This window comes from Carassius auratus, chromosome 32 (genome assembly GCF_003368295.1).
Source record: "Carassius auratus strain Wakin chromosome 32, ASM336829v1, whole genome shotgun sequence".
Classification (NCBI taxonomy): Eukaryota; Metazoa; Chordata; class Actinopteri; order Cypriniformes; family Cyprinidae; genus Carassius; species Carassius auratus.
Window position 1 is genome coordinate 34656266 of NC_039274.1, and position 26514 is coordinate 34682779.

The 26514-nt window shown below is 37.9% G+C and overlaps 4 protein-coding genes and 1 pseudogene across 6 annotated transcripts; 1 reads left to right on the top strand and 4 right to left on the bottom strand.

The window, feature by feature from the left end:
- Positions 1 to 356: 356 nt before the first annotated feature.
- On the bottom strand, positions 357 to 980 carry LOC113052310 (metallothionein B). The gene is made up of 3 exons (XM_026216758.1): positions 838 to 980; positions 658 to 723; positions 357 to 577 (listed from the first exon to the last, which is right to left on the bottom strand). Exons 1-3 carry the CDS (start codon positions 860 to 862, stop codon positions 477 to 479), a joined length of 192 nt encoding a protein of 63 aa, XP_026072543.1. The 5' UTR covers positions 863 to 980; the 3' UTR covers positions 357 to 476.
- Positions 981 to 1979: 999 nt separating this feature from the next.
- On the bottom strand, positions 1980 to 11338 carry LOC113052309 (guanine nucleotide-binding protein G(o) subunit alpha-like). Its single transcript, XM_026216757.1, has 8 exons — positions 10962 to 11338; positions 10802 to 10844; positions 9313 to 9454; positions 8090 to 8250; positions 7831 to 7959; positions 7222 to 7351; positions 3197 to 3350; positions 1980 to 3108 (listed from the first exon to the last, which is right to left on the bottom strand). The coding sequence occupies exons 1-8, from the start codon at positions 11077 to 11079 to the stop codon at positions 2921 to 2923; spliced, it is 1065 nt and encodes a 354-aa protein (XP_026072542.1). The 5' UTR covers positions 11080 to 11338; the 3' UTR covers positions 1980 to 2920.
- A 4608-nt stretch (positions 11339 to 15946) lies between these two features.
- LOC113052311 (tumor necrosis factor receptor type 1-associated DEATH domain protein-like) lies at positions 15947 to 19662 on the bottom strand. 2 transcript variants are annotated; one of them, XM_026216759.1, is made up of 6 exons: positions 19550 to 19662; positions 19068 to 19134; positions 18830 to 18983; positions 18472 to 18752; positions 16638 to 16764; positions 15947 to 16511 (listed from the first exon to the last, which is right to left on the bottom strand). In XM_026216759.1, exons 2-6 carry the CDS (start codon positions 19086 to 19088, stop codon positions 16213 to 16215), a joined length of 882 nt encoding a protein of 293 aa, XP_026072544.1. In that variant the 5' UTR covers positions 19089 to 19134; positions 19550 to 19662; the 3' UTR covers positions 15947 to 16212. The 2 variants fall into 2 exon arrangements, with proteins under 2 accessions (XP_026072544.1, XP_026072545.1); XM_026216760.1 differs by having other exon boundaries at positions 19068 to 19114; positions 19550 to 19645.
- A 109-nt stretch (positions 19663 to 19771) lies between these two features.
- On the top strand, positions 19772 to 21589 carry LOC113052313 (F-box/LRR-repeat protein 8-like; annotated as a pseudogene).
- On the bottom strand, positions 21539 to 25978 carry LOC113052312 (prolyl 3-hydroxylase OGFOD1-like). Of its 2 annotated transcripts, none has more exons than XM_026216761.1 (13): positions 25761 to 25978; positions 25477 to 25622; positions 25358 to 25404; positions 25180 to 25280; positions 24951 to 25067; positions 24635 to 24726; positions 24014 to 24142; positions 23810 to 23923; positions 23127 to 23206; positions 22757 to 23013; positions 22559 to 22675; positions 22391 to 22449; positions 21539 to 22288 (listed from the first exon to the last, which is right to left on the bottom strand). In XM_026216761.1, exons 1-13 carry the CDS (start codon positions 25915 to 25917, stop codon positions 22130 to 22132), a joined length of 1575 nt encoding a protein of 524 aa, XP_026072546.1. In that variant the 5' UTR covers positions 25918 to 25978; the 3' UTR covers positions 21539 to 22129. The 2 variants fall into 2 exon arrangements, with proteins under 2 accessions (XP_026072546.1, XP_026072547.1); XM_026216762.1 differs by having other exon boundaries at positions 21539 to 22301.
- Between the last annotated feature and the right edge of the window lie 536 nt (positions 25979 to 26514).

Here is a 26514-nt window from a genome sequence, read left to right on the forward strand (position 1 = left end):
AACTGCATTTAAATTGTGGGAATTGGGTCCCTCACAAGGGGATCATAATATATTAATTATCTTGGCATCAATAAGTTTGAACCCCCTGGTCAAACTAAAGCAGAAAGCACACACTTTATATATATTAATGAATGTTCATAAGCATAACACCTTGTAACATTGTCCTGTAACATTGGCAGAATTCTACAAATTTGTGTTTCTTTATTGGCAACGGCAGCGGGATGGTCAGTTTTTACAATTTATGCATTCTATTATTTTGTATATTGTGGTGTATTTGTGTACGTGAGCTATTACAGATGTTAACGTTTTTAAACTACATGTATCCTGGAAGTATGGATGAGAAATAACATTAAAACTCAAAGGAAATCCTTTAATTTAATCAATAATCACAACAAATGCGGGAGTACACGAAAGGTTTGTTTTATATTATTATCATTATTAATGGAGCACAGTGTTGCAGCACATATCACAGATTTTCATTTGCAGCAGTGTGTGTCGCACGATTTCTCCTTGTCCTTGCATGCGCTCTCGCAGTCCTTTGTTCCCTTACTGCAATCAGATGGACAACTGCCGCAACCTACCGGGTCGAAAAGGAGGAAATGATTTAATTCTGTAGAATCATGTTTAATAATCCAAAGTATTAGTTATTCGACTCACTTTTCTTGCTATCTGCGCACTTGCAGTTGGTGCATTTGCAGTTTTGCCCGCAGTTGCAAGATCCAGCTACAGCACAAACAGATGGTATTTTACATTTCCCGAAGATGAGTGCGCGAGTCACCATATATTTTCTTGCTAATTACTTAATTACACATGTTTGGTAGGCCTATATATACTTACATTTAGAACAGTCACACTTGTCCATTTTGGCACGATAATTCCAATTAATGTACGATGTTTTCGTGGAAAGATCTGGTAGAAATAAATGGAACCGCTCCTTCGTGCGTCACAATCACGTCAGAACGTCATGTGAAATGTGTGAGCGCAGTGATGGATGAATTTGGGATCTAATTCAGTATTACGTTGGCATCAGATACAGATAAAAGTAAAGGCAGGCATAATATAATTCTTATATTTCAAACTGATTTTATTTTATGTATTTATATACGCAGTCCAGTTCTTAATAACTGCAGGTTAAACTAGACTAACCATGTTAAACGAGGAATAAATCAGTACACAGCCAGTAGTTGGTGCTGAAGTGTTTTCTTTTTTTAATGTAAACATTTCATTGGTCGGTCAGAACACTAAACCCAGCAGTACAGGTCAGTATGACCCCAAGGGAGGAAAAGAGGACATTCAATGCACCAAAAAAAAAAAAACCTTCCACAGCAGAGAAAATGAGGAACAAAAATCTGGGTTAAGTAACAGGACATGGTTGAATAAAGAGTGTGCATGCATTACACACGCGCACACTTTTGTACACACTCTCACACGTCATTATGTCTTCAGTTAAAGAGACTGGGATAAAAAGAAGCAATAGCTCAATCGTCCAGTAATTCAGTTATATATGAATCCGAATTACTATCTCAAAGGGGTACTCCACCTCAAAATTAAAATATGGTCATTAATCCATTACCCCCATGTCATTCCAAACCTGTAAAAGCTTAGTTCATCTTGGGAACACAATTTAAGATATTTTGGATGAAAACCGGGAGGCCTGTGACTGTCCCATTCACTGCCAAGTAAAATACACTGTCAAGGTCCAGAAAAGTATGAAAGACAGAATAGTCCATCTGCCATCGGTGGTTCAATCTGAATTTTCTGAAGTGACGAGAATACTGTTTGTACATAAAGAAAGGAGACAATTTTTGAATAAAGTCATTATTTTAGTTTTCTTTGTGTACAAACAGTATTCTCGTCACTTCATAATGTTACGGTTGAACCACTGATGGCAGATGGACTATTCTGACGATGTCTTTCATACTTTTCTGGACTTTTACAGTGTATTTTACTTGGCAGTGAATGGGACAGACACAAGTCTAACAGTTTTCATCCAAAATATCTTAAATTGTCTTCCAAAGACAAAGTTTTTATGGGTTTGGAATGGCATGGGGGTAAGTGATTAATGACAAAATGTTCATTTTGGGGTGGAGAATCCCTTTAATATTTACGCTGCTCTCCATCTAAAGTCTGTAAGCTAGTATGTTTGTATTCCTAGCCAGACACTGATAGGGTGCACAAAGTGTGGGGCGATACAAAATATGTAAATAGTTATATAAATAATTAAACTACAGAATAATTTATACAGAAATGAACAACTGAAAAGATTTGGAACTATTTGTGCTCATGTTGAGTGAGAATGTTGTCAACATCACACTTTGTAAGAGGCTTCATTTGCTGAAAGGCATTTTATTGCACAGCCTGAAGCCAGTGAGCAGAGACCCAAAAAGGGGTGATGCCAGGTCCCAAACAACTTTGGACTTAAAAGCTGCCCCTGGACAACATTCAGTTTCTGAAATGACATTCAGCTCTTCAAAATGATTCACGATATATCTTGCTCTCAGTCACTCAATATTTTTAGACCTTTAGCCTGCAAGAGTCACTGATCCTTCTGGGACTCTGAGATCATTTTATTAGATTATGCCAGCACTTAGAAGTCTTTTACACAGCAGAGAACCTTTGTGTGTTATCAACTGGCAAACACTCTCACTCGTTATGACTTCCACTCACACACATGCACTCAGGCTTAAAGCATCTACGCCCGACCAAACACTAATATTTTTACTATACATGCAAACCCATACAGTATTTACTCCAGCAATTTACTGACAAACTACATAGGAAAATAAGGTATAAATATTCTGAAAAAAAAGACAAAAATTGATAGAGTGAAATTAAATAAGGGAGTGCCTTGGCCAAAATCACAGGGGTGTCAGTTCAGTCACTTGTTACCATTTCGAAGGGTAACAAGGGGAGTCGGTGCTCAGTAGAGGCCACAACCACGCAGGTTATTGGCGATGATGATGTCAGTGACCGCATCAAAGACCACTTGGATGTTTCCTGTGTCTGTAGCGCAGGTTAGATGACAGTAGATTTCTTTATTAGGAGAGCGATTTTTACTTTCAAACTGAACCTGTATATATGAAGTAGCGGCTTCGAATGTATTTGGGCCTGCAGGAAAGATGAAGAGATGATGGACTTAGTTTTTCTATTTTATATCTGTAAATTTCTTATGTACATGTGTGCATAGCTTTTGTACCTGTGTATTCTGGGAAGCAGATAGTCAGTGGAGATTTTGAAATCTTTTCTCCAAAAAGATCCTTCTTATTTAGGAAAAGGATGATGGATGTGTCAACAAAGAACTTATTGTTACATATAGAGTCAAATAGCGTCAGAGACTCATGCATACGGTTCTGCAGAGAAGAAAGAAAAATAAGGTTATCAAACACATTTTAGACTTACATTTTTAGACTGCATAATTAGCAAACTTTTAAAATCTATTTCTCATTATATTACATTTTATTATATTTTTGTCACAGAGTCAACAACATCCACAGCACCAGAACCCTTCACTCCACCCACAGTCACAGAGTTCTGATCACCTGCACCTGTCACATCCAATCAGCACAGACTATATAAACCACTCACATCAGTTCACTGTTGTCTGGTCTCGTAGTCCCTAACTGAAAGCTTTCCAACCACTTACTTGCATGGACTTACCTTCTTTCATCCGATATTCTGCATCCAACCTCAGAACCCGGCTCACCAACACCAGTTCATCCAAACCTGCTAAGATCAGACTGTTATTCACTGAAATACCTCAGTTTTGCTCTGTTGACCAATCACTCACCTGCTATCCACGTCTATCTGTCAAAACCTGCAATAAACATTTTGTTTGGATGACCTTGTTGCCTTCTGTTTTATGACAGAAGACCAGACCAAACAAGCAATGTTCCAGCGATGCACACAACCCTTTCAACAATCCTTTTGCTTACTTGGTTCAAGCTCTCCGTCAAGCACTTAAACCACCCGTCACCACTTCTTCACTGTCTGCCTCTGCCAGTCCCATGGACTGACCAGTGAGCTACTCAGGAGAGGCGAAGGATTGCAGCGGATTCCTAGGGATTCCTGCTACAAATTGAAAATGCAGCCGCGTCTATTTGCCAACAATCGTCACAAAATTGCATAGATAATTTCTTTGTTATCTGGACGAGCTTTGCAGTGTCAACATGCTATGTGGGATGCCAATGGACCAGTTATTAACTCACTGATGGCATTTACTATGCATTTTAAAGACATCTGACAGACCGCTAGGACTTTCTTTATGCATGATCAACTCTACCAGCACCATCAAGGGAGATCTTCGGTTTCAGTTTTGCACTCTGGCAGCCGTCAGACCTCCACGCTCAGCAATGAGTGCAATCCATATAACACCTTGAATCCTAGATTGCCTGTTCAGATGTTATTCTGATAACTTCCCGTCAATTTATTTAAGTGAAATAGATTTCAACACCATTCTCTGATGACCATGGTTATTAGAACATGCCCCCCTTGTGAACTGGAAAACCAGTGAGGTGCAACAATGAAGTTAGAACTTTTTGGCTAACTGTATCAGGATTGTATCAAGTTAAAAGAACAACCTTCAAGTCTGTTAAACATAAATCAACTCATTCTTCCTCTCATGTCGATGTATGCTTCATGTACATTTAGACTCCTGACAGCTCCAAACCACAAAAAGATTCCTACAGAACACTGGACGTTCCAGGATGTCTTCAAAAAGTAACAGGCAACCAAACTACACCCACATTTGCAATGGGCCTGTACGATCGATTTGCTGCCTAGGGTTACATTTACACCTGGCAAAGTCTACCTCGTTGTCCGTCCCAGAACAAAAGGCCATAGAGGAGTTTATCAAGGACGCTTCTCAAGCAGGAACCACTTCCCCTGCCACTTCAAGTTTCTACTTTGTGGGAAAGAAGGACGGAAGCTGCTCTCAACTCCCAGATAAGCTCATCTATTCCTGAAACCAGGCCAAACATCGCCAACATGTGATGCAGGTCCTACAGAAACTTAGAGAATTCCACATGTACCTCAAGCTCAAGAAATTCGAGTTCCACTGTGAAACTGTCCATTTCCTTGGCTATGTAATCAACCAACACAGCATTCACATGGACCAGAGGAAGGTACAGGCAGTAGAGAATTTCCCACAATCCATATCAATCAAGGAACTACAATGCTTCTTGGGGTTTGCAAACTTCTACAGGAAGTGCATCAACAAGATCTGCTCACCTTTAACCTCCTTGATGAAACATGGGGCCAAGTCTCTGCACTGGAACTCTGATGCAATCAACGTGGGGCCAAGCCTTCTGTGTCTTTCATACCCAAGTGCTTCCCAATCCAGAACTGCTCTTAGTCATCAAGGTTTATGCATCCACTACCGGTGTAGGAGATGTTTTGTCTCAGCAGCAGGGTGAGCCTCCCAAACTGCATCCATGTGCCAAGAAGCTGTCCCCCACATAGCGCAACTATGACAATGATAACCGCAAAATGCTGGCCATCAAACTTGTCTTAGAAGAGTAGCACCGATGGCTAGAGGGAGCTAAACATCCTTTTGATGGCATCACTGACAACTGTAATCTTGATTATCTTCCTGGAAGAAACTCATGCACATGCATCACTGGGCTCTGGACACCCAGGCAGCCAGCAAACCCTCTCCCTCATTAGCAATCACTACTGGTGGCCCAATATGGCCCAGGTCTCCTGATTTGTCAAAAGATGCTTAGTCTGTGTCCATATCCAAGGTCCCTTGCCACCTACCTGAGGAAAAGCTGGTCCCTCTTCCTTTACATAACAGGGCATGGTGACATATTGGAGTTGATTTTATCCTTGACACACCTTTTGCGGCTTCTCACACATGTCCTCTTCATTGTAGACTGCTTCTCCAAAGTGTGCAAATTGATTAATTTGAAAGGACTACTCACTGCTTTGAAACAGCTGGAAGAGGGTTTTGTCATTTTGGAATCCCAAAGATATCTTCTTTGTCCCTGAACCACTTTTCATCTCCCGAGTGTGTAATGCCTTATTCCAGTTACTCTGAGTCACTGTCAACTTAATATCAGGATATCATCTGCAGTCCGGCGTCCAGACTGAGAGAAAGATGCAAGAAAATGAGAGATACCTGCGATCTTATTATCATAAACATCAAGACAGCTGGAGCCGTTAACTTCCATGGGCCGAATATGCACAGAACTCCCTGCTTCAAGCCACCACCGGATTAAAACCCATCCAGTGCATACTCGGCTATCAACTGCCCGTGTTTCCCTGGTAAGGTGAGCCTTCTGATGTTCCAGCTGTCCACCATTGGTTCCAGGAGAGCAAGTGTGTTTAGGACTCAGCTCACATCAACATGCAGAATTTCACCATCTTGTCATGTATCCCTGTTGAAACCATATACTAATCCTCTTCTTGTTTCCTTTACAGGGTCCGGTGCTGATGATGTACCTCCTCCTCCTCCAACAGATTCTTCAGATGAGAACATTTACAGAATCAACATCACCCTAGACTCCCGATGATGGGGCTGCCACCTAGAGTACCTCGTAGCCTAGGAGGGGTTCGGCCCAGAGTAAAGATCTTGGTTTGCCCATGATGACAGAGTAGTCCCATCTCTGCTTCTTGAATTCCTTACACTCCACCTACTCGTTTACAGTAACCAGAGGTCTGATTACATGCACCTGTCACATCCAATCAGCACAGACTATATAAACCACTCACCTCAGTTCACTGTTGTCTGGTCTCGGTGTTCCTACCTGAATGCTACCCCACCACTTACTTGCATGGACTTACCTTCTTCCATCTGATATTCATCTAGATCCAACCTCAGAACCCAGCTCACCAACACCAGTTCATCCAAACCTGCTAAGATCAGACTGTTATTCACTGAAATACCTCAGCATTGCTCTGTTGACCAATCACTCACCTGCTATCCACGTCTATATGTCAAAACCTGCAATAAACATTTTGTTTGGATGATCCTGTAGCATTCTTCTATTTTATGACAATCATATTTTATTATATATATATATATATATATATATATATATATATATATATATATATATATTTGGTGATTCAGATCAATTTCAGGATGACTGTAAAAGGATTGTTTTAGAGAAAAATGCCAAGATAGAAGAAAAAAAAACAAATTTACAATTAAATGTCATAATGTGACTATACAAGCTTTCTAATATCTAAATGATCAGGTGTAATCTGGGTGTAGTAGTTCACCGTTGTTTCGTCTTCATGGAGCATTTGGTCATATCCACTCAGTGCCACACAAAAGATAATGGCTGTCACATCCTCAAAGCAGTGAATCCATTTTTTCCTCTCTGATCTCTGTCCCCCCACATCAAACAGCCTGGGGACGAAACATCACACACTTTCAGGACATATGTGAAGCCATGTACATGCATGCATGCACACACACAAGACATGTTAAGAAACAAAATAGGTCGACCAAAGATATCATATTTGAACGGTCTAACACACTGATAATGTGAATAAAAAAAATTATTTTCCAATTCCTTATGTCAGTTACTTACAAATAGACTTTGAGGAGAATTATTCACATCTTTTTTATTTCTGCTTTTGAACATCTAAGTAACGTTTCATTCAACAAATATTCCCAATATATTTTTATTACAATTTTCAAAAAAATTCATTTAAAATGTTTTAAATTAATTAATTATTATATTTAAAAATATTTAAATAAAATATATGAGTCAAATCAGATTTGTTTTGTGATTGTTTACAATAAACACAATAAAGCAATACTATATATATATATATATATATTTTACAATAAAGTGTCTCAAAACAAAACTACTCAGTAGATACCTAAAGTTAAGGTTCTTGAAGGAAAAATTTGTCTCAACGATGCCAGTAGTTTTGACTCTGGTTCGGAGAATATCCTGTTCAGTGGGGAGGTAATCTGGAGATCCAACGCGCTGCAAACTGTCTAGGTAACTAAAACACAGAACACCCGGGTGCATTTTAAAATCTGTATTATAATACATAATATGTGTAACGTGCACATTACATTTGACAGTGACATGCTTGTTGCAGTATCTCATGTATGTAAGACAGTGGGACTCACTACTGGGCGGAGTCATTTAGCTGATACTCTCGTGAGCGGCCAAAGCAAGATTGAGTTCCAGCATCAGTCCACAGACGCGTCATGGCAGCCAGCAGTTCTGTTGAAAATGGCTCTGTGTCTTCCATACGACTAACCACATCAAATACAAGCTTAGCATCTGCCTGTAAATGCATGCATAATGTTAGAAACATCCTGTTAAATGAATATAAGTGTAGAATGACACCCACTAAATGTTCATTGCATTGGCAACAATAATGATATTTTCTAATTCATTTGCACTAGGTGTCACTGTAGCTCAGCGCATCCTCTGAGAAGTGTGGTTTGGGTAATACAAGGTGAATTCAATCACTAGGAAAATCTAATGCAAACATTAAAGAACACTGCAAAATCAAAACAATTGTATGAAGGTACATTAATATTAGTGGAACTGCCCTGTTGTTTTCTGCCACCTTGTATTGTTTTATCAAACAAATTACATTATTAAGATGTTTGGAAAATATGGAAATATATATATAACAAAATATGGAAAATAATATACATAAAATAATACATAAATCATAATACATATAGATAATATGTTTCAGGAGAAATCAATTAAACAATTCATCTGAATGTTTAATCAAATCACACCACTTGTTTTTTTTTTTTTTTAATTCATTCAGCTGATCTCCAGGTCTGGCGGTAGCACTTTTAGCTTAGCTTAGCATAGATCATTGAATCTGATTAGACCATTAGCATCTCGCTCGAAAATGACCAAAGAGTTTAGATATTTTTTTCTATTTAAAACTTGGCTCTTCTGTAGTTACACAGAAAATTAAAAGTTGTGATTTTCTAGGCCAATATGGCATTTTTTCGGGCGATTTCTGTCAAACTGAGAATTGCCCCGAGTGCTCCCGTAGACTTCCATACAAAGATAATTTTTTCCTTACTGCAGGCAATGCAATGCAATCTCAATGAGTTGTGGGAGGGCTAGCCCTAATGTGTTTTCATCATCATGCGTAACCTTAACTTGTGCAATGACTGGAATCTAATCGGATTCAATGATCTATGCTAAGCTATGCTAAAAGTGCTATCGCCAGATCCAGATATCGGCTGAATGGATTCGAAAACAGTAAAACTCAACTGTTTAACTCTAGGGGAGTTGGGAAATGAGGCTATTTTAAAAAAAATTGGAGTGTTCATTTAAATCAGTTCACAAGAGTGTTTGCATGTGATATACATACATTTCTGTCCTTGTCTGTGTACTCTATACCAAGAGTTTCCATTGCTCGCAAGATGGTGGCGAGACTCTGAATGGTGTTGCTATAGACCACAGGTTTAAACTGCTTTACATCGTCTCCAGAGAAGCCATCTTCATGGATAATCCTGATGCATACACACAACAGAGAATAGCCACTATAGAAACACAAGCACCATTCAAACAAAACAGAACTGACATTATGTGTGTGTGTGTGTGCTCTTGTTTTTGTGACACATCAGGACACAGTTTTGTATAATGACATGGGTATGACACAGGTATTACAAGGAGAGGGTGACTTATGAGGACATAACCAATGACCCCATTTTACAAAAACGCTTATAAATCATAAAGAATATGTATTTTTGAGAAATTAAAAATGCACAAAGTTTCCTGTGAGGGTTAGGTGTAGGGTTGGTGAAGGGGCATAGAATATACAGTTTGTACAGTATAAAAAGCATTACCACTATAGGGTGCCCCCACTGTTCACAAAAACAAACTTGTGTGTGTGTGTGTGTGTGTGTGTGTGTGTGTATATATATAATGTGGCTGGAATACTTTATTCGTTTTTTTATTATAGATAATTCAACATTCTGTCTTGTAGCCTACCTCGTGTTGTATAGCCAGAGTTGTTGGTCATCTTAATATTTTAAACCACAAGTTAAAGTTTAACTATCCAATAATAAAATTACTATAATAAAAAAAGTTAAAGTGTAACTAGTAAGAGCATATTTAAAACCTTAAAATATATCCTAGGTCTGAAATATAGTTGTGTGAGCTGAGCTTTGAATTACAAAACTGCAGTGATGCTGGTGCAATATAATGAGTTTGATCTGCAAAATCATATTTAATAATAAAACACAATTGGTCAAAACTGCCATGTAAGTTAAAAAATAGTTGTATGTGTATCCGTAGTTCTGAAAATGTAAGGTTAGGTGGCATAGTCTCGGTAAATCCGTTTAATGGGCGGATAACGCTAAACGAGACTGCAGGGATCAGGCACTAAAAGCCACCCATTAAGATTAATACGGAGAAAGATTCTAATGCCTCGCGCGCTCACGCACGCACACGCACGCTCTCTCTCTCTCTCTCTCTCTCTCTCTCTCAAGCACACACAGTCAGAGGACAAAATGAACACAATGCCTTAACGCTTAACGTGGCACAATACACAAATGCCGGACTCAGATTTAATGCACATGACGAAAGCGTTAAGGAACTTTGAAGCCCAAGCCGGCAGAAACAGCGGCGAAGTAGGCTGCACGCGCGCTCTTGAAGCTGCACTACACACATGCTACTAATAACACACACACACACTCACTCACTCACTCACAGCACTGTCTCTTGGGATGCGCTTGTGTTTCAGCACTACCACACACTGAACAGCGCGAGAAAAACAGTTCCCAACCTTTAACAAATAAGAAAATGAACCGAACAGAAAAAGGCACAAGATCACTATGTTAAAACCCCGCACTTACTTCATCTGTTTGACGATGGTGCTCTTCCCCGACTCCCCTCCGCCTGCAGAGGCATAGGTTGTGTCAGTACTGTCACACACACGCACGCACACACACACACCTGCAGTATCCTTATTCAATGCACTCATTGAAAAGCTGCCAGTTGGACCTCACGACTTACCCAGAAGAAGTAATTTTACTTCTTTGGCTGCGCTTAGTCCGTCTTCCTTCAGATTTTTCTCGATCGCTTTGCTCCGGTCTAGAGCCGCGCGCTCCTCTGCACTTAACGTGCATCCCATTGCAAGACCGAGAGCCGGGGCGCGCGAGAGCTGTATCCCAAATTTCCGTCTCTGTCCCACGCTCTCTCCTCTCTCGCTTGCTCAGTCTGACGATTGTTGCTAAAGCATCCAAGCCGAATTTAGGTCAGGTACAGGCGCACACTTCGGCCTCTTGATTAGGAAGAGGTCGTCCTGCTCGCGCTCCGGTTTGCGGGTGTCTATTGGGCGGCGGCAGTGACAGCCAGCACGAGCTCATCTCATCCTGTAGTTCCCTCCTAATGCGCGCGTGCAAACCCCTCTCATCGCTCTGACGTCACACAAGGTGCAGGGCTCGGGAACATCTGTTTAGTGGCAGCCGAAATATATAGCTAAAGCTCAGATGCTGTTTGATTTGTTTGTGGACCTTTTGGGTATGTCCCACGTTGTACTAACTTTTATGTTTAGCTGTATTATTGAGACTTCCTAATATGGGTGCCATGTTTGGATGTTTGTAACAGGCCTATTTTGTCATTTTTATTTATTTACTTTTTTCCTATAAAAATAACAATCTTAAGATATACGGTATATATATATATATATATATATATATATATATATATATATATATATATATATATATATATAATTTTCAGAAACTATTTAGAATCACATTTTTAATCGTTTTATGTAGTGATTTTTGACAGATGAATGTTTAAATAAACATACAATTTATTCAATAATTTGATACAATATAATTGAAATAATACACACACACACACACACACACACATAGACACACACACACACAGTGGTGGCCAAAATTATTAGAACACCAGAATTTTCAAATGTAATAATCCAGTAATATTTTCGTTTGCATAAGGAGTCTGACAGCAGCCGGTGCTCCACACAGAGATCTGATCTCATCATCATCAGTCTGTCTGGAATAACATGGAGAAACAGAACAAACTGAGACTTCTCCAAGATGCTTCAAGAAACTTTTCCTAAAAGCTAGTGCTGTGAGAAGTTTTAGGCACTTGAGTAAAAGTTCTGTAAAATGAGGATGCTGTCAAAAATAATGTCATAAATATATTTTATTTATCAATAAACTTATTAACTAAATTAAATCATCATTTGGTTAAACCATCCTTTGCGTTTAAAGGAGCTTTTGCCCTAGGTGCACTTGCGCATTGTTTTTCAGGTAGCTTTGCAGGGAGGTTTATTATAGTGTCTTGGAGACGTTTCCACAGATCTTCTGGATTGAGTCTGTCTCAGTTTGTTCTGTTTCTTCATGTTATTCCAGACAGTCTGATGATGATGAGATCAGATCTCTGTGTGGAGCACTGTCCTCTGTCAAACTCCTTATGCAAACAAAAATATCACTGGATTATTACAATATATATGTCTGAACTGTAAGGTATAAAAAAGAAGAAAGAAAGAAAAAAAGTCAAAATTGCACTCAAAAAAATGACTCTTTGGCTGAACATGATTCTTTCATGGACAGTGGTTCCACATGTTTGTACCATGTTATTTGGACATGAATAAATCAAGTTATAAGGACTTGTCTACCTTTAGTTGAGTTTACTCAGTTTGCTTTAGTTCATCCTACATGAAATATCTGAGTAGAGATAATATGTTTACATCATGTAGAACCACTGTCCATGCAAGTTTAGCCAAAGTGTTATAAAAACATTAGCAAGTAAGATATAACTTTTCTTTACACATGATGTTAATTGTTTGCAGTTTAAGGATGTTACTATGTGTACATCATACACTAGCACTCTCATTAAAGTTGCTTTTTTTTTTTATTAAGTATTTTAGACGTTCTTTTAACCAGGTCCTCAACCCAACCACAAGCTCCACACTTTACCACAATGGTAACTCGCACAAAATACACCAATATAAAGTCTTTTAAAATGCCCACATAATAGAGCATTATACATGAAAAAGTCTCCTTATTATCACATTTTATTAAAAACTGCATAAAATAACACTTTATTTAAACATTTTCTCTCCCCATATCCAGTCCTGTGCAAAGCATGATGGGAAGTGTAAAACTTATTTTGAGGGACTTGATTGAAACATGTTCTTTCAAAATGAAAACATTATGTTAAACCAACGAGAGACAGTTTTAAGTCAGTTTAACATGACACAATCATGTTAAAATGAAAAATAGCCAAAATGGCATTAATTCAACATGAATTGTTCAGGTAAAGTGAACAAAACTAAAAATTCATTTTTTGAGTGTGTGAGGAAAAAGTTGCAATTTCATTTGTTGGTGTTTTTTAAAACCTTTAAGAAATATGTACAATTTTGAGGGGGAAACAGAATTGCAACACGTTAACTTGGAAGTCACAATTGCTGGATGCAAAATCTGAATTGAAAAAAATAAATAAAAAATTGCAATGGCCTGACATAGACATTGAATTTTGAGATATAAATACACAATAATCTTTTTTATTATTATTCCATTGCATAAATAAGCTTCCTCCATGATATGCAAAAATAAATGTGTTGGCTTCTTTTGGCTTTTTTTATTTTTCTTTTAGTGGCAAAGATACAAATAAACAGGGTAATTTTTGTCTGCAACATTACAGTAATTTACATTACAGTCGATTTCTTGACAATAACATTGCATTATTACAGGTCACAATTGTGTGTAATTATATATATATATATATATATATATATAAATATATATATATATATATATATATATATATAATATATATATATATATATATATATATATATATATATATATATATATATATATATATGCTGTATTTTATATGTGTGTGTATATATATAAGAGATTCAAAATGTCCCCCTTTTATCTTCTTTTTTTTCTTTTTTACCAAATTCAATGCAGTGATGCTTTTAAACGTTAATATTTATGCACTTGGAAGAGCACTCAAGGTACACATTTAAGTATGTGTGTCCCATGGAAACCAAATCCCTGACCAAGAGCCATGCTCTACCAGCCAAGTTACATGAACATCTTTAACATTAGTAGGGATTACAAAAAGGCAACTACAATGATGGAGCACAGATACACTAATATATAAATACAAATATTCTCCCCCACATCCTCCCAATCTTACAGCACTAAAAAAGCCAGATGTTCTGCAGCTGGATTTTAGATGGCAACACAAAATAATGCTATAGGTTTGTTTCTACTGTATGCAGCTGTTATATGGGTGAGATGATAAAAAAATGAGATCAGTGAGTGGGCTTTTAATATCTATAGTGTAAATCTCGAGATCTTTGGATGTCATCACTCAACACTTAAAAATATATGCATGTACATGCATTATCATTTCACACTTAGTGTTATTCTTTTGGCTTTCTGTTGTCGGTCAGAATGTCAATGTTTGCACAAAAGAATATTGTGAATGTTTGTGACGCAGAAGGGAAAATGTACATATACAAATAAATAAATGCATATACTTCCAGGTAACATGAATATCTGACTGATTCTTTGAAATGTGACCAAGGGGAGGGGGAAAATGTAAAACATAACTCGAATTGCATAGGATTCTTCACTTTCTGAACACACCAGTGACACACACACAGGTCACTCTGATGGATTACTTTACCAAGATAAGAGCAATATCAAGCCACGCAGCCTGCTTAACATGCTTTTATCTTTATTACCAGGGTGGAGACAAAATCACAGACCCTCCTCCATAAGCCGTTACAACACAAGTATGCCGAAATATCATTACATAATCATATGCGAGTAGCATTTATATCTTGAGCAAACTAAAATCAAGGAAATCTTTGCAATTATTCCTAAATTAAATTGTGAATAAAACAGTTAACAAAGCACATCAACGGACAGGTAAAAATGGAACTGTTGAGTAATTTTCTCTGCTATTTAATCACCAGGTTTTTCATAAATGAAAATGCTAGATTTCACTCTAGAAAACGACTAGGAGCTTCTAAATCCCCATAACTAAAATGAATGTGATCTCTTAACCATGTAATACTTTAATGGCAGGTCTGCGTAATGCTTTAATGGAGAAAGGCCTCATCCATTTCATTAATCTGACCACCCTCAATAGATACCATTAAGCTAAAATTAATTTCTAAGAATAATAGCATCTCATAGCGTATTACAACACAATCATATCCAGATGTTGACTTTTTCCCCCCCAACTGATTATTTGACATTCATTTTACCACACCTTCTTCTCAGATCAAAAAAATGGCAGGAAAAAAAAAGCAGGAAATCCTCAATCTTTTCTCCAAATGTTTCAGCTTACCGGAAAAGGTAGCAATATGCTACTGTTACATGGGTTGGTGTCAATTTATAGAACTTCCGAATATTGACTTCAGGATTGAATTTCTAAAAACAACATTTATTCACCGAGAGTTCTTCAATACTGCTCCATGTCATATTTATCCTTCCTAGTCTCTTTTAAAAAATTAAATCAATATAGGTGACCTATACTCAGTGGACTGGTTTTATAATCAGATTAAGCATGCTTTTGAACTAGAAAGCAGTTTATTTAGAAACATTATTATGAAAGTAATCTATAGTTCAGTAATATCCTTAATATGCATAACAGGAATTTGGTCCTCACAATTTAATTTTTAAAGTGGTGTCAAGCTCTGTATTTGCAGTTGTCTTTAACGTACGAGTGATTTCATGTAATGTGCCGATTAAGAGTCAATCCATGTTAGCTGCGCTCTAGCAGTAGTCCTGCTACACTAAACGCCTACAAACAATAACACTGCTCTCTTCAATGTGGAGGTCAATACACGGTTTTAAGAACGCACTCAAGTTCTGGAAGTTAAAGTGATGCTGTTTTTAGCATCTACAGTGTTTCTCTTAAGCACACAATGACTCTGAGATACAACTTTTCCTGACCTGATAAATAGAAGATGGGACAACGTGGAGGACAAATATAGTTATGCATGAAATATGCATGGAAAACTCTTTATTTAAAATGTATTTCATTTTGGGCAGACGTCAGTTTGTGAACTTTAAAGTAGGAGACAGAAATGACAAGGTCATGATAAAAAAAAAAAAAAAAAAAAAACACAAAACACAAAAATGAGAGTGAACACTCTTCAAATGTAATTATATATCTTGGAAACATTAACACATGTACATAAACACACACACACACACACACATCACTCATTCATTGTACAGAGACTCATACAGTCTCAATCTCGTGGCTGGATGCCCAACATGATCTCTCCAACGCTTGTCAGTTTTGTCTCCTCTAATGCACTGATAAGACGGCTCAGTTTGGCACTCCTGCCCTCTGATTGGATGAAACATCCAAGCAGTTGATAGGCCTGTTCATAAAGCCCTTCCCTCTCATACTCATAGGCGAGATTGTCAATAGCAGGGCCTTTTAGGGCACGGCAGTTCTTTTGTAAAGCCCGTCCCACTCGTTTCCAATCCCGTCCCACGTGAGCAGCAAAATGTTGCTGGTCTGCTGAGGTCAAAGGCCTATCGTCTGAGAGCACAGGGAAAGAGAAGACAAAAATAAAATCGAACAATTTGAATGTGAAAACTAGTCTGTGCTAGTAGAAATACAAGAGTACACTGCATCATCACATACATTTAAATAGTTAAAACTCACCAAAAACTCTTTTCTGAAACAGAAAGCAGTTCCTGGGCAGCTCCTGCGGTGGTTGACTAGGAGGAAAGAAGCTGTTCTGCAGCTGCTGCTCCAACTGTGAGACCTCGTCATCTCGCAAACGCACAGGCTACAAAACAGCCATCCGTTAAATAAACAGCTGTTTATTTGACAATATCTGAACCATACTGTTACATCCATAGAAGGTGAGGCTCAACCAGCAGCTGTTTAGTCAAAAAAAAGATTTAACATTTTTCTCAAAAGGTGTTGATTTCATTTAAAATGAGATGTTCTTATCAGAGCAAGACTGATACATCAGACTAGTTCAGATACCACCTGTACTTCTACTGAAAGGACACAATGTCAATGATGACATCAGGACAGAGAAGGATGGCTTTATAGCTTCTAGAGTGGCTTTATAGACTTCTTGCATAAGAATATGCAAGAAGTCAGAGGCCTTCTGTTAACAGACCTGACTGGCTTTGGCATTAGAAGGTTGCGAGGGACTCATGAGAATCCCAAAAGATCTTCTTCACGTCATTCTGTGTACAAGCTAAAAACAGCACTTCCCTGGTGTTATGAGTCATTTGTTTATTGTTTTTCTGCAATAATCCCTGAAAACTAAGCCAGACAGCAAGAATTTCAGATTTAACGTCAGAAAAATGTAAAATAGGCAAGGAAAGGTTTGACAATACCTTCAATTATTTTTGCCAAATGTTTACTTACAAGTGAGCCTAAAGAAACTGAAAGCTAAAGAATGGTTTTCACATCTCTGACTCAGTGAAAAACAAGTTAAATGCAAATTATAAAATTGCAACTTTATTGCATCTAACTCTATAGCACAAATGAGGCTTTGTAGAAGTTGTCAGCAGACGCCAACATGTACAGATGTGACAGATGTGTGACATCCACTCATCCTCAAAAAACATTGCAGTGGATTATTGGCTGCCAAGAGCATTAAACCATCAATTTACAAAGCAAATGAGTCTAATAGCTAATTCTACTATTATTATCTGTTGTAATCATCTTAATAATGCATTTAATAATGATTTTATTTTGTTTTGTACAACTTGATGTCCAAAGCAAAATAAAGGTACTAAATTTACATCCAAGAATCACTCTACAAAATTGAATATTTTTTAGTTGTTTTCACCATTGATACCTAATATTACAATAATGTTGCAATAATACAAAATTTGCTGACATTTCACAGTTGCTGCAAAAATCACATGTAATCTATCACAAAAGTTATAAAGGTTTGAATTGTAATCGAGCAATTAACACTGACAACATTTTTAAGTTGCCAACACTGTGCTGAGTTTTTTTCTTTATATTTGAGATATTAGATTATTATATTGTCTCAAAGCAGAATAAACAGATTTCAGAACAGTACCTATGTTTCAGCATTCACATTTTGTATATATATAATATATATATAAAAACTCAACATTTAGGTAGTTGTCTGAAACATGCTTATTTGATCAAATCAACGTATCTTTAATCTATATACCTGTAGTTTCTTGTCAGAGCTGCAAATGTGTCAAGAATATGCTCAGTTTTCATTTCTTATTTGTTATCCTTACAAAAGCTGTGTATTTTCTTGCAATATCAGAGGCCCTTGATTCGTGGAATTGCTAGCATTTACACCAATAACCTTCTGGCCTAAATATAAAATAAATACGAATCATCAATTTTTTTTAATACTACCTCTTTTAAGCAGCAGTAAACTGTGATTTACTTCCGACATCTGACGTTCTGTGCAAACAGCTGCTCATAAAAGTACAGAGCCATATAAAGCTATCCTGTCGGTCATATCAGCAGAAACAAACACACATACCTGTGACTGGCCTATGTGCTCCAGACAGATCTCTAGATCTTGAAGGCTTTGGTCCAATGTATGTATCCCTGCTTTGAGCTGTGTTTCCATGACAACCCCATCAGGAAGACTAAGAAGGCGTGAGGCATGCTGGGACAGAAACTGAGCAAGCGAACCACATGCATAGCTCTCCAGGAATCGCTGACAGGGAGCCATGGCCATGAATTTAAGTTCCACCCCAAGGAAGGGATCAGCATCGTGCAGTTTCAGGATTTCGTACCCTTCCAGTCCACCAACAGAATCTGGATCAAAGACAGTTTGACAGGTATCAACTGTGACACAAAGACATAAATTCGTGGCCACCTCTGTTGATGCTTACCTATAAGGGTGAGTTTAAGCACCTTGAACACGCTGAATTTCCCTCGCTCGTCTTTGTAAATCGATAGAAACTTGTGTGCTGGACTGCTACACCCCAAGAAGAGCACAACACACCCTGAAAATGCACCATCATTGCCGTTGCTGTCATATAACCTCTGCAGATGAAGATAAAATCATACACACAATGTTAATTCACTTACAATAACATATGGACGGACACAAATGTAAACACAATGTACCTTTGTGTCTATACTGTCCATCTTCTGATCAAACTCCAGTCTCAATCCTTTAAGTGTGAACAAATGACTTCACGTAAAAAACATAAACAGAGCAAAGCAGAATTAATTTCAGATCTTATTAGACTAACAAAAAAAGACATTATTTTGTGTGTTGCGGGATGTAACCACTTCCTTATAAGGCTGTGAGCTTGTTGGTCGATACTGCTATATAAATGGGTCAGACGTTTCTGATTGTTAGATATGCGATGCACATGTTTACAGATAACATGATTCGTCACGTTTAAAGGTTTTAACTTGTTACAATTTTGAGAGGTCGGTAGATAAAACATACAAAAGGCCCGCTCACGCAGACTCGTGGCTTTTATTTTTATTTATTTTAATTTTCTCTTGAACAAAAGTTTAACATAATGCTTGTCTTCAATTCACATAACAGCAAAAATTTAACTTGAGCTTTTGTTATATATATATTACATGTTACTTACACAACGACTTGGTGAACTTTGAATGATAAGGAAGTCTAAACAGGCCCGCAAACTTACACGAAGGAAACTTTCGAGGTGTCGAAACACTCCTAAGACACACCCACTGTAATGTTCTTTAATCTGATTGGTTAAGAGCATCACGCATTCTATAATGATTGGCCCATATCTGTTTTCATCGCTGTATTTAACAACGGAACTCGTAACCCAGGAGGAAGTACAGAAGGCTGAGAACGCATGTTTTTTTTTTCAGAAGTCTTGAGAGACAAACTGACAGCAGAGTCATCACGAACTGTGCTGGATTGAGAGGTTTTCTATAATATCAGATAATATGTTTCCAGTGTATTTTAACGTACAGCGGCTGACAGAAGATATAGGGCTGATTTGGAATGGAATGGTACGGATCTGCCAGAAGAGATCCTTGCACATTTTTTTTTCTTTCCTGCCTTTACAGGACAAATGCAATGCATTTACTGTTTGAAGGGCTTGGTCTAATAACATGACACATCCAAGCTCATGGAAAGATACTGAAGTTAGGTAAGAACTGTTGGTTTGTCTTGTATCCATGAGATATTAGGAAACCCCTCCAGAGGATAATTGTATTACTTAGGCTAGATATTGCTCTTTCATATATCGTGAGACTTAATGGAGATCTCATTTAAACTGCATGCAAGTATTAACTCTGTCTCACGTTTCTCCTAAAAATTCCTAGGAGATATAATAAGAGAACATACAGAGTTACAATAAACATTATGTCGGTAGTATGATTGTATAACCCTGCATTTCAAAGATAATGGTTGAGATCTTTTGAAATTGTAGAAGAGGAGCATGTGAGGTTACCTTTGAGAAGAATGAGACTAAAAGTCTCCATCCGCTCTCCATTTCTCATTATAATCTCAATCTCTACGCAGAAACTTTTGCGTTATTAAAGAGATCTCCTGTGTGATTTCTTTCTTCTCCTTCTCTATGGCCTCATATTTGACCTTTTATATTTGTTCTGTGCTGATTAAGTACCCTGATAAAAGCATGTTACGACATTAGTGAAGACCTATTGTGCCATATACTACTATGTCATAAAATGTTGTCACATGCATATTCATAACAACAATATAACAAATGGCATAAATGATACGTTTTGCTCTGTGTGACATATGTTATCTCTTGTCTTAGGTGTGAGTCAGGAACCAGTGTCCCTGAGAGATATTTTGCTCTTCTGCCACTGGTCAGAAAATTGAAACTGAGAATGTGTCGGACCGATCCAGCCAATGGCAAAACAGCACTGTGGGTGCTACGGAAGGCAGTTGCCAGGGTTGATGAGCGGCTGGAAGGAATTTTCATCTGTTGTGTGGGGAACACACCTCTCTTTTATGCTGGCCATGACCTCCAGCAAGGCTTAGTGGACATACTGACAAACGGGTCGTCCCTAACCATGCTTGACCTAAAGGGAGTTCCTTTATCTCCTTTGTCAGGAGTGTAGCAATGCTTTGCAAAGTCTTTACATCAACAATCACTGTGCGGCATCAATGCTGAGACGCTAAGGCAAGCGTTGAAATGCTGCCATTCCCTCAGCATTCTTGGATTTTTTCTCACAAGACATCTTGAAAGATCTCATGTTGCCAGAGTGTCCAGCACTAAAGAAACTAGAGCTCCGTTGCAAACAGTCGCTCAAATACACCGTGCCTCTCTGTGACCAGCTATGGTTTGAGTCAAAACTGAGACACCCACGTCTCTGGACCTCTGAAGTAAACTAAACTGAAGTAGGGCTCTCAAGTGTTCTTGCACTATTTTTCAGTCTTATCGAATAGCTACATTTGTTAGACCGATTATGTGAAATCATTTTACAGGCGGTTAGGTGTTCTCCTTTCCATTTAAGCTTAAGATGCTCTTTGGATCATTCTCAAATCGTGCAGGAGAATGTGATCATCAGGTTTAGTTCATGGAGCTCAAATGCTGCTGTCACTATAGCATAAGGGAGACAACCAAACACTAAGATGTTCTAAAATTCATGTACATTTTTTAATTAAACTTCAATTAAATATTAAATATTCTTCTGTCATAATTTATTCAGCCTCATGTCATTCCAAACCTGAACTACTTACTTTTTTCTGTAGGACACAAAAAGAAGACATTTTGAACATTGGGAACCAAATGACATTGGACTTCATTATATGGAAAAATTTACATTTCTTAAAATGACTTATTTTATGTTCAGAAGAATAAAGAAATGCATACAGGTTATAAATATGCAGTGACATGAGGGTGACATAATGCAGATTTTCACTACTGTTCTCAGATTTAATTTTTAACAAGTTATAGTTCTGTGATATAGCTCAATGGGATTCAGATGAACACAAATGTCATTATTTATGTTAATTCTTAACATTTATTGACAGCATTTCGAGCATCCTTCAACACTGAAATGTTTTAGTTGGGAGTGAAACTTGAACATTCAAAAATGAAAGTGCACTTATATTTTAAACTTATTTTTGTTTGTGTATGTTAAGCTCAAAATGTTATGAAATGTATGGCCAGGGCACTCTGCTTTTGCATTCTCAAGTCAATCAAAAGTTTGAGTTTCTCTCATCATTCATAGTAGTTGAAAGAGAAGTCATAGAATGCTGCGGTATTCTGAGAAGAGAGTAGGCTGGAGCTGCTATTATTGATATGCTTGATGAACTTGAGGGTGTCTTTATCTCTGTAGACCAAAGCGAGGGAGTTATCTTCAGGATACACTGTCAGGAGCTAGGGAAAAAAACAGTGTCAAGAGAATAAATAATCTGCACTAGTCTGCTGTGTTTGCATACGTTATAATAAATCATTAAATGAAAACAAACCATCACCTACCTCCTCATCTTCATCATGTGCAATATAGGACGTAAATCCTCCAAATTCTGACTTCCACCCTGACAGTAAAAACAACCCTTTTTTTCAACCCTTTGTCCCGCCATCATAATTGAGTCACACTTATCAACTAATAGCAAGCAGGACAAACATAAATGTCAGATTTAATACCTGCACAGCCCATGTGAAGCTGCAGATCCAATCCATACTCTCTTTTGACAGAGTCATGTAACAACGTGTAGTCGCCATGCATCCAGCGACGCAGTTCTCCTACACAAGTAGGAGGTCCTGCAAGAATACACAGAAAATATATTCTGTAGATGTAAAAATTCATCTTAACATGCATGCGTTCATACACATTCTGACTACCTTTGTCTTTCTTCTCAGTTGTTGATGTATCAGCATCAGTACTGGATGCTGATGCTTGCGTATTTCCCTCTCCATCTCGGTTTTCTGTCTCATTCTTTCCATCTTCATTCTCGCTCTCCTCCTCATCACCACACAGATAGTGTAGACGGAGACCGGTCAGGTTGGATAAGAGGATGAAAAATGACTCAGAGGAGAGGAGTTCCCAGCATTCTTGTACACAAGATGGGACGTTCTGCATATCTGCACAGCCATAACACCTTAACACAGCATTGGGCATTAATACATAGCATATAAACTGAAATCTGCAGAGACAGGAAGAGATTATTATCTGAAATGTTATCAAACAAAATATGGGTGGTTTACATCTCACCTCTTATTGGGTGGCCCCTTCCTTTCCCACAGGATTTCGGAGGACTGCAGTGCGCTGCGCACCTGCCTCAGTTTCTCCTCCTGACAGTTAAAGGGCAGAATTCAGGATATCAGAATTATAGATACTTGTAAGTAGAGGTGCTCCGATCACGATCGGCCGATCGTTATGCGTATCTCCTCAGTAAAGCCGGTTTTCTAATCAGCGGTTAATTCCATCAGGTGCGTGATTTCACATAGAGCAGCTGTTACTACACAGAGCCGTTGTTAATAGAGAAGATGCGCAAATCACGTTAATTTTCAGCGTTTATTGGCCCATCTTCTCAGTTAACAACGGCTCTGTGTAGTAACAGCTGCTCTATGTGAAATCACACACCTGATGGAATTAACCGCTGATTAGAAAACCGGCTTTACTGACGAAATGCGCATTAACGATCGGCCGATCGTGATCGGAGCACCCCTACTTGTAAGTGATAGAGGCAGGTTTTTCATTAACACGAATACACTTTACACTACAATTATTAATGACATAATTTTCATTTTTGGGAGAACTAACACTTTAAGCATTTACCAATGTGTTTTGCTCATGGCCAAACCTTGATGTACATATGTATATGTACTAATGCACATTAAATATAATTGAGTGTTTTTGTGTAAATAATATTAATGATGATGATGACGACGAACCTGCAAGAAACCAGGCAAGCAAATCTCAGAACTCTCTTCAAATTCCTGCTGTACCCGAGCCTGATATCGAGGATCCAGGAACATTTCATTCACCCACTCAAACAGCAAACTCTCCTATAACAAACACACATACACACTGAGCTTCAGATCGAGGAGATACAGGCCAACACACCAAAACTGTTCTCTCATGTTAACTTGACGTACATCTCTGGGGATATGAGTGTGACGGGGAACTGGGGGTTCAATGTAGCGTGAGGGTCTTGGTAGAGAAGGGCCATGAAACCAGCCACTCAGAGATAAACGGCACTTTTCCTCAGAAAGAACCTCTGCCACCTAAGAGAGTCAAGACTATAGTTTAGTTCATTACAACAGATGTAAATCACTGATGAATGGAGAACCAAACCTTCTGACAAATGTTGTGATTTTTAAAAAGACACAAAGGAAGCTATTTTGGAGAATGTTGATAACCAAACAGATTTGGTTGCCATTGACTTCCACTGGGAACCAACTTTCTTGAAAATATCTTCTTTTGTGTTCCACAGAAGAAAGAAAGTCATACAGGTTTGTGTCAACTATTAAAAAACTATTAAAAATCATGTTTAATTGATATAATACTGAAGCAGATGAAAAACTTAAAAAATGTGAAATGTTGCCTTGCCGAGGCACTAATTTACTAAAACATAAGAAAAAATGATGAATGAATGAATAAATATCAAAAGCACATAACAAAACTACAAAAATCATACAAATAAAAGCTTATTCAAAATATTAAACAATACTATAACAGTATAAAAATCATACTAAAACAACAATTTTTCTAACTACTTGATGGAAGGAGACGGGGGACACTTCAAAAAAGACCAGCGAGTTCCAGCAAGGAAGCAGAGACTTGACAACACTCACAGGCTGACAGTGTTCTGTGAAACATACACATTTAGAATTAATTCATTAACAAACCATTAAATACATTTACATGTGGTCTTCATGTATGATTCATTATACGATTTTGCAAAGAAAAATGTCTGCTCTTATGATCTTTCACAAATATGTAACTACCTTTTAATGACTTTTTTTTGAATATCATGTCATCATCATAAAATAGTGGGTTAAATGACACTATTCATGCACTTGTATCACACACCATCAGTGCTGAACAGGTCCAGTGTCCCTCCATCTTTCACCTCCCAGGGAGGAACCAGATAGAGGATGAACGCAACTCTTCGTCCCTCCAGCTCATCGTCGTGACACAGCAAAACATCTGCACAAAGAGCAGCGAGAGGAGTCAAGAAACCCACTGGGAGTGCACCAGCCGCACATCCACTCCTGGTCTACACCCCAGTGATTGGTCGAGAAGCGGTCAGATGGTTTACCTGTATGCTCGTACTTTGCACAGGATATATCGACAGTCGCCTCCAGATCCACCTGCAACACTTCTGACAACCAAATGCGAAACTCCCCAAAAATCACAGACCTGAGATCCCAACAAACAGCACATCTGTGACCATACCAATAACAGAAACTGAAACACAGAAGCTCATTTGAACTCACCTTATTTGTGAGATGTAATGCTCTTTCCTCTCTCTCAGATCATCTGACTGCAGAAAAAAACGAATTCAGTACTCAGTATCCACTTCTTCATAATATACAGCTATGATTCAGACTGATACCTGTTTAAACTTGTACAGATCATTTGACTTGCTGTTGAAATTCAGCTGCAGGAGCTCTGCTTGAAGACTTTCCACAAAGCTCTCACTCTGCAGGAAGCGCGTGATCTGACAGTGAGGGAAAGGCTCACAGTCCAGGTGGATATCACCTGGAGCGGAGACAAGAGAAATACACAAACCAGTTTGCTATATCTATAAAATACAAATAGATACTGCTCTTTTTCTGCTAACAGTAACTCTGCTGAACTCATGTAATCTCACTGTGCCACGTGGGTGGACAAACATACCATTAGTGTAGCTCTCTTTCCTCTGCCATGCGTCTCTCATGCCTTTCTGCACAGCTTCATCCCTCAAATCCGAGTTAATCACGGCGAGTTCACCTCGTTTCTCTTTTTTATTCTTTTTACCCGTTGTGGGATCATGTTCTCGTTTTTTAGCTGGCATAACAACACCACGAGTTGAATAAACACAGGGGGACTTTTGTTTTCTTTTCCTTGGCTCTTCTTCGTGCGGATTCAGTCAGAGGCACTTTTGGATCTTTACTGCCACTCCAGGTCAGCTGTGGAATAGCGCAAAGATTCCCTGAAAACTTTTTGAAAGCATATTCTTATAAAACGCTTTTTAAAAAACGCTGTTTTTTAAATAGGTAAAACAGTAATATTGTGAAATATTATTACAATTTAAAATAATGGTTTTCTACTTTAAGAAAAAATGAAATAATTAAAATTTTAAATTAAAATTATAATTTTCATCAACCATTACTCCAGTCTCCAGTGCCCTTTAGAAATCATTCTAATATGCTGATTTATTATCAATGTTGGAAACAATTATGCTGTTTAATATTTTTGGGAACTTATGATACTTTTATAAAGTTTCTCTTATGAATATAAAAAATATAAAAGAACAGGAATTATTCAAAATAAAAGCCTTTTGTAATAAAACAAGTCTTTACTATCACTGAATGAAAATTATTTATATATATATACCCACAAACACACACACACACACACACACACACATGTAGGCTGCTCATGATGAATA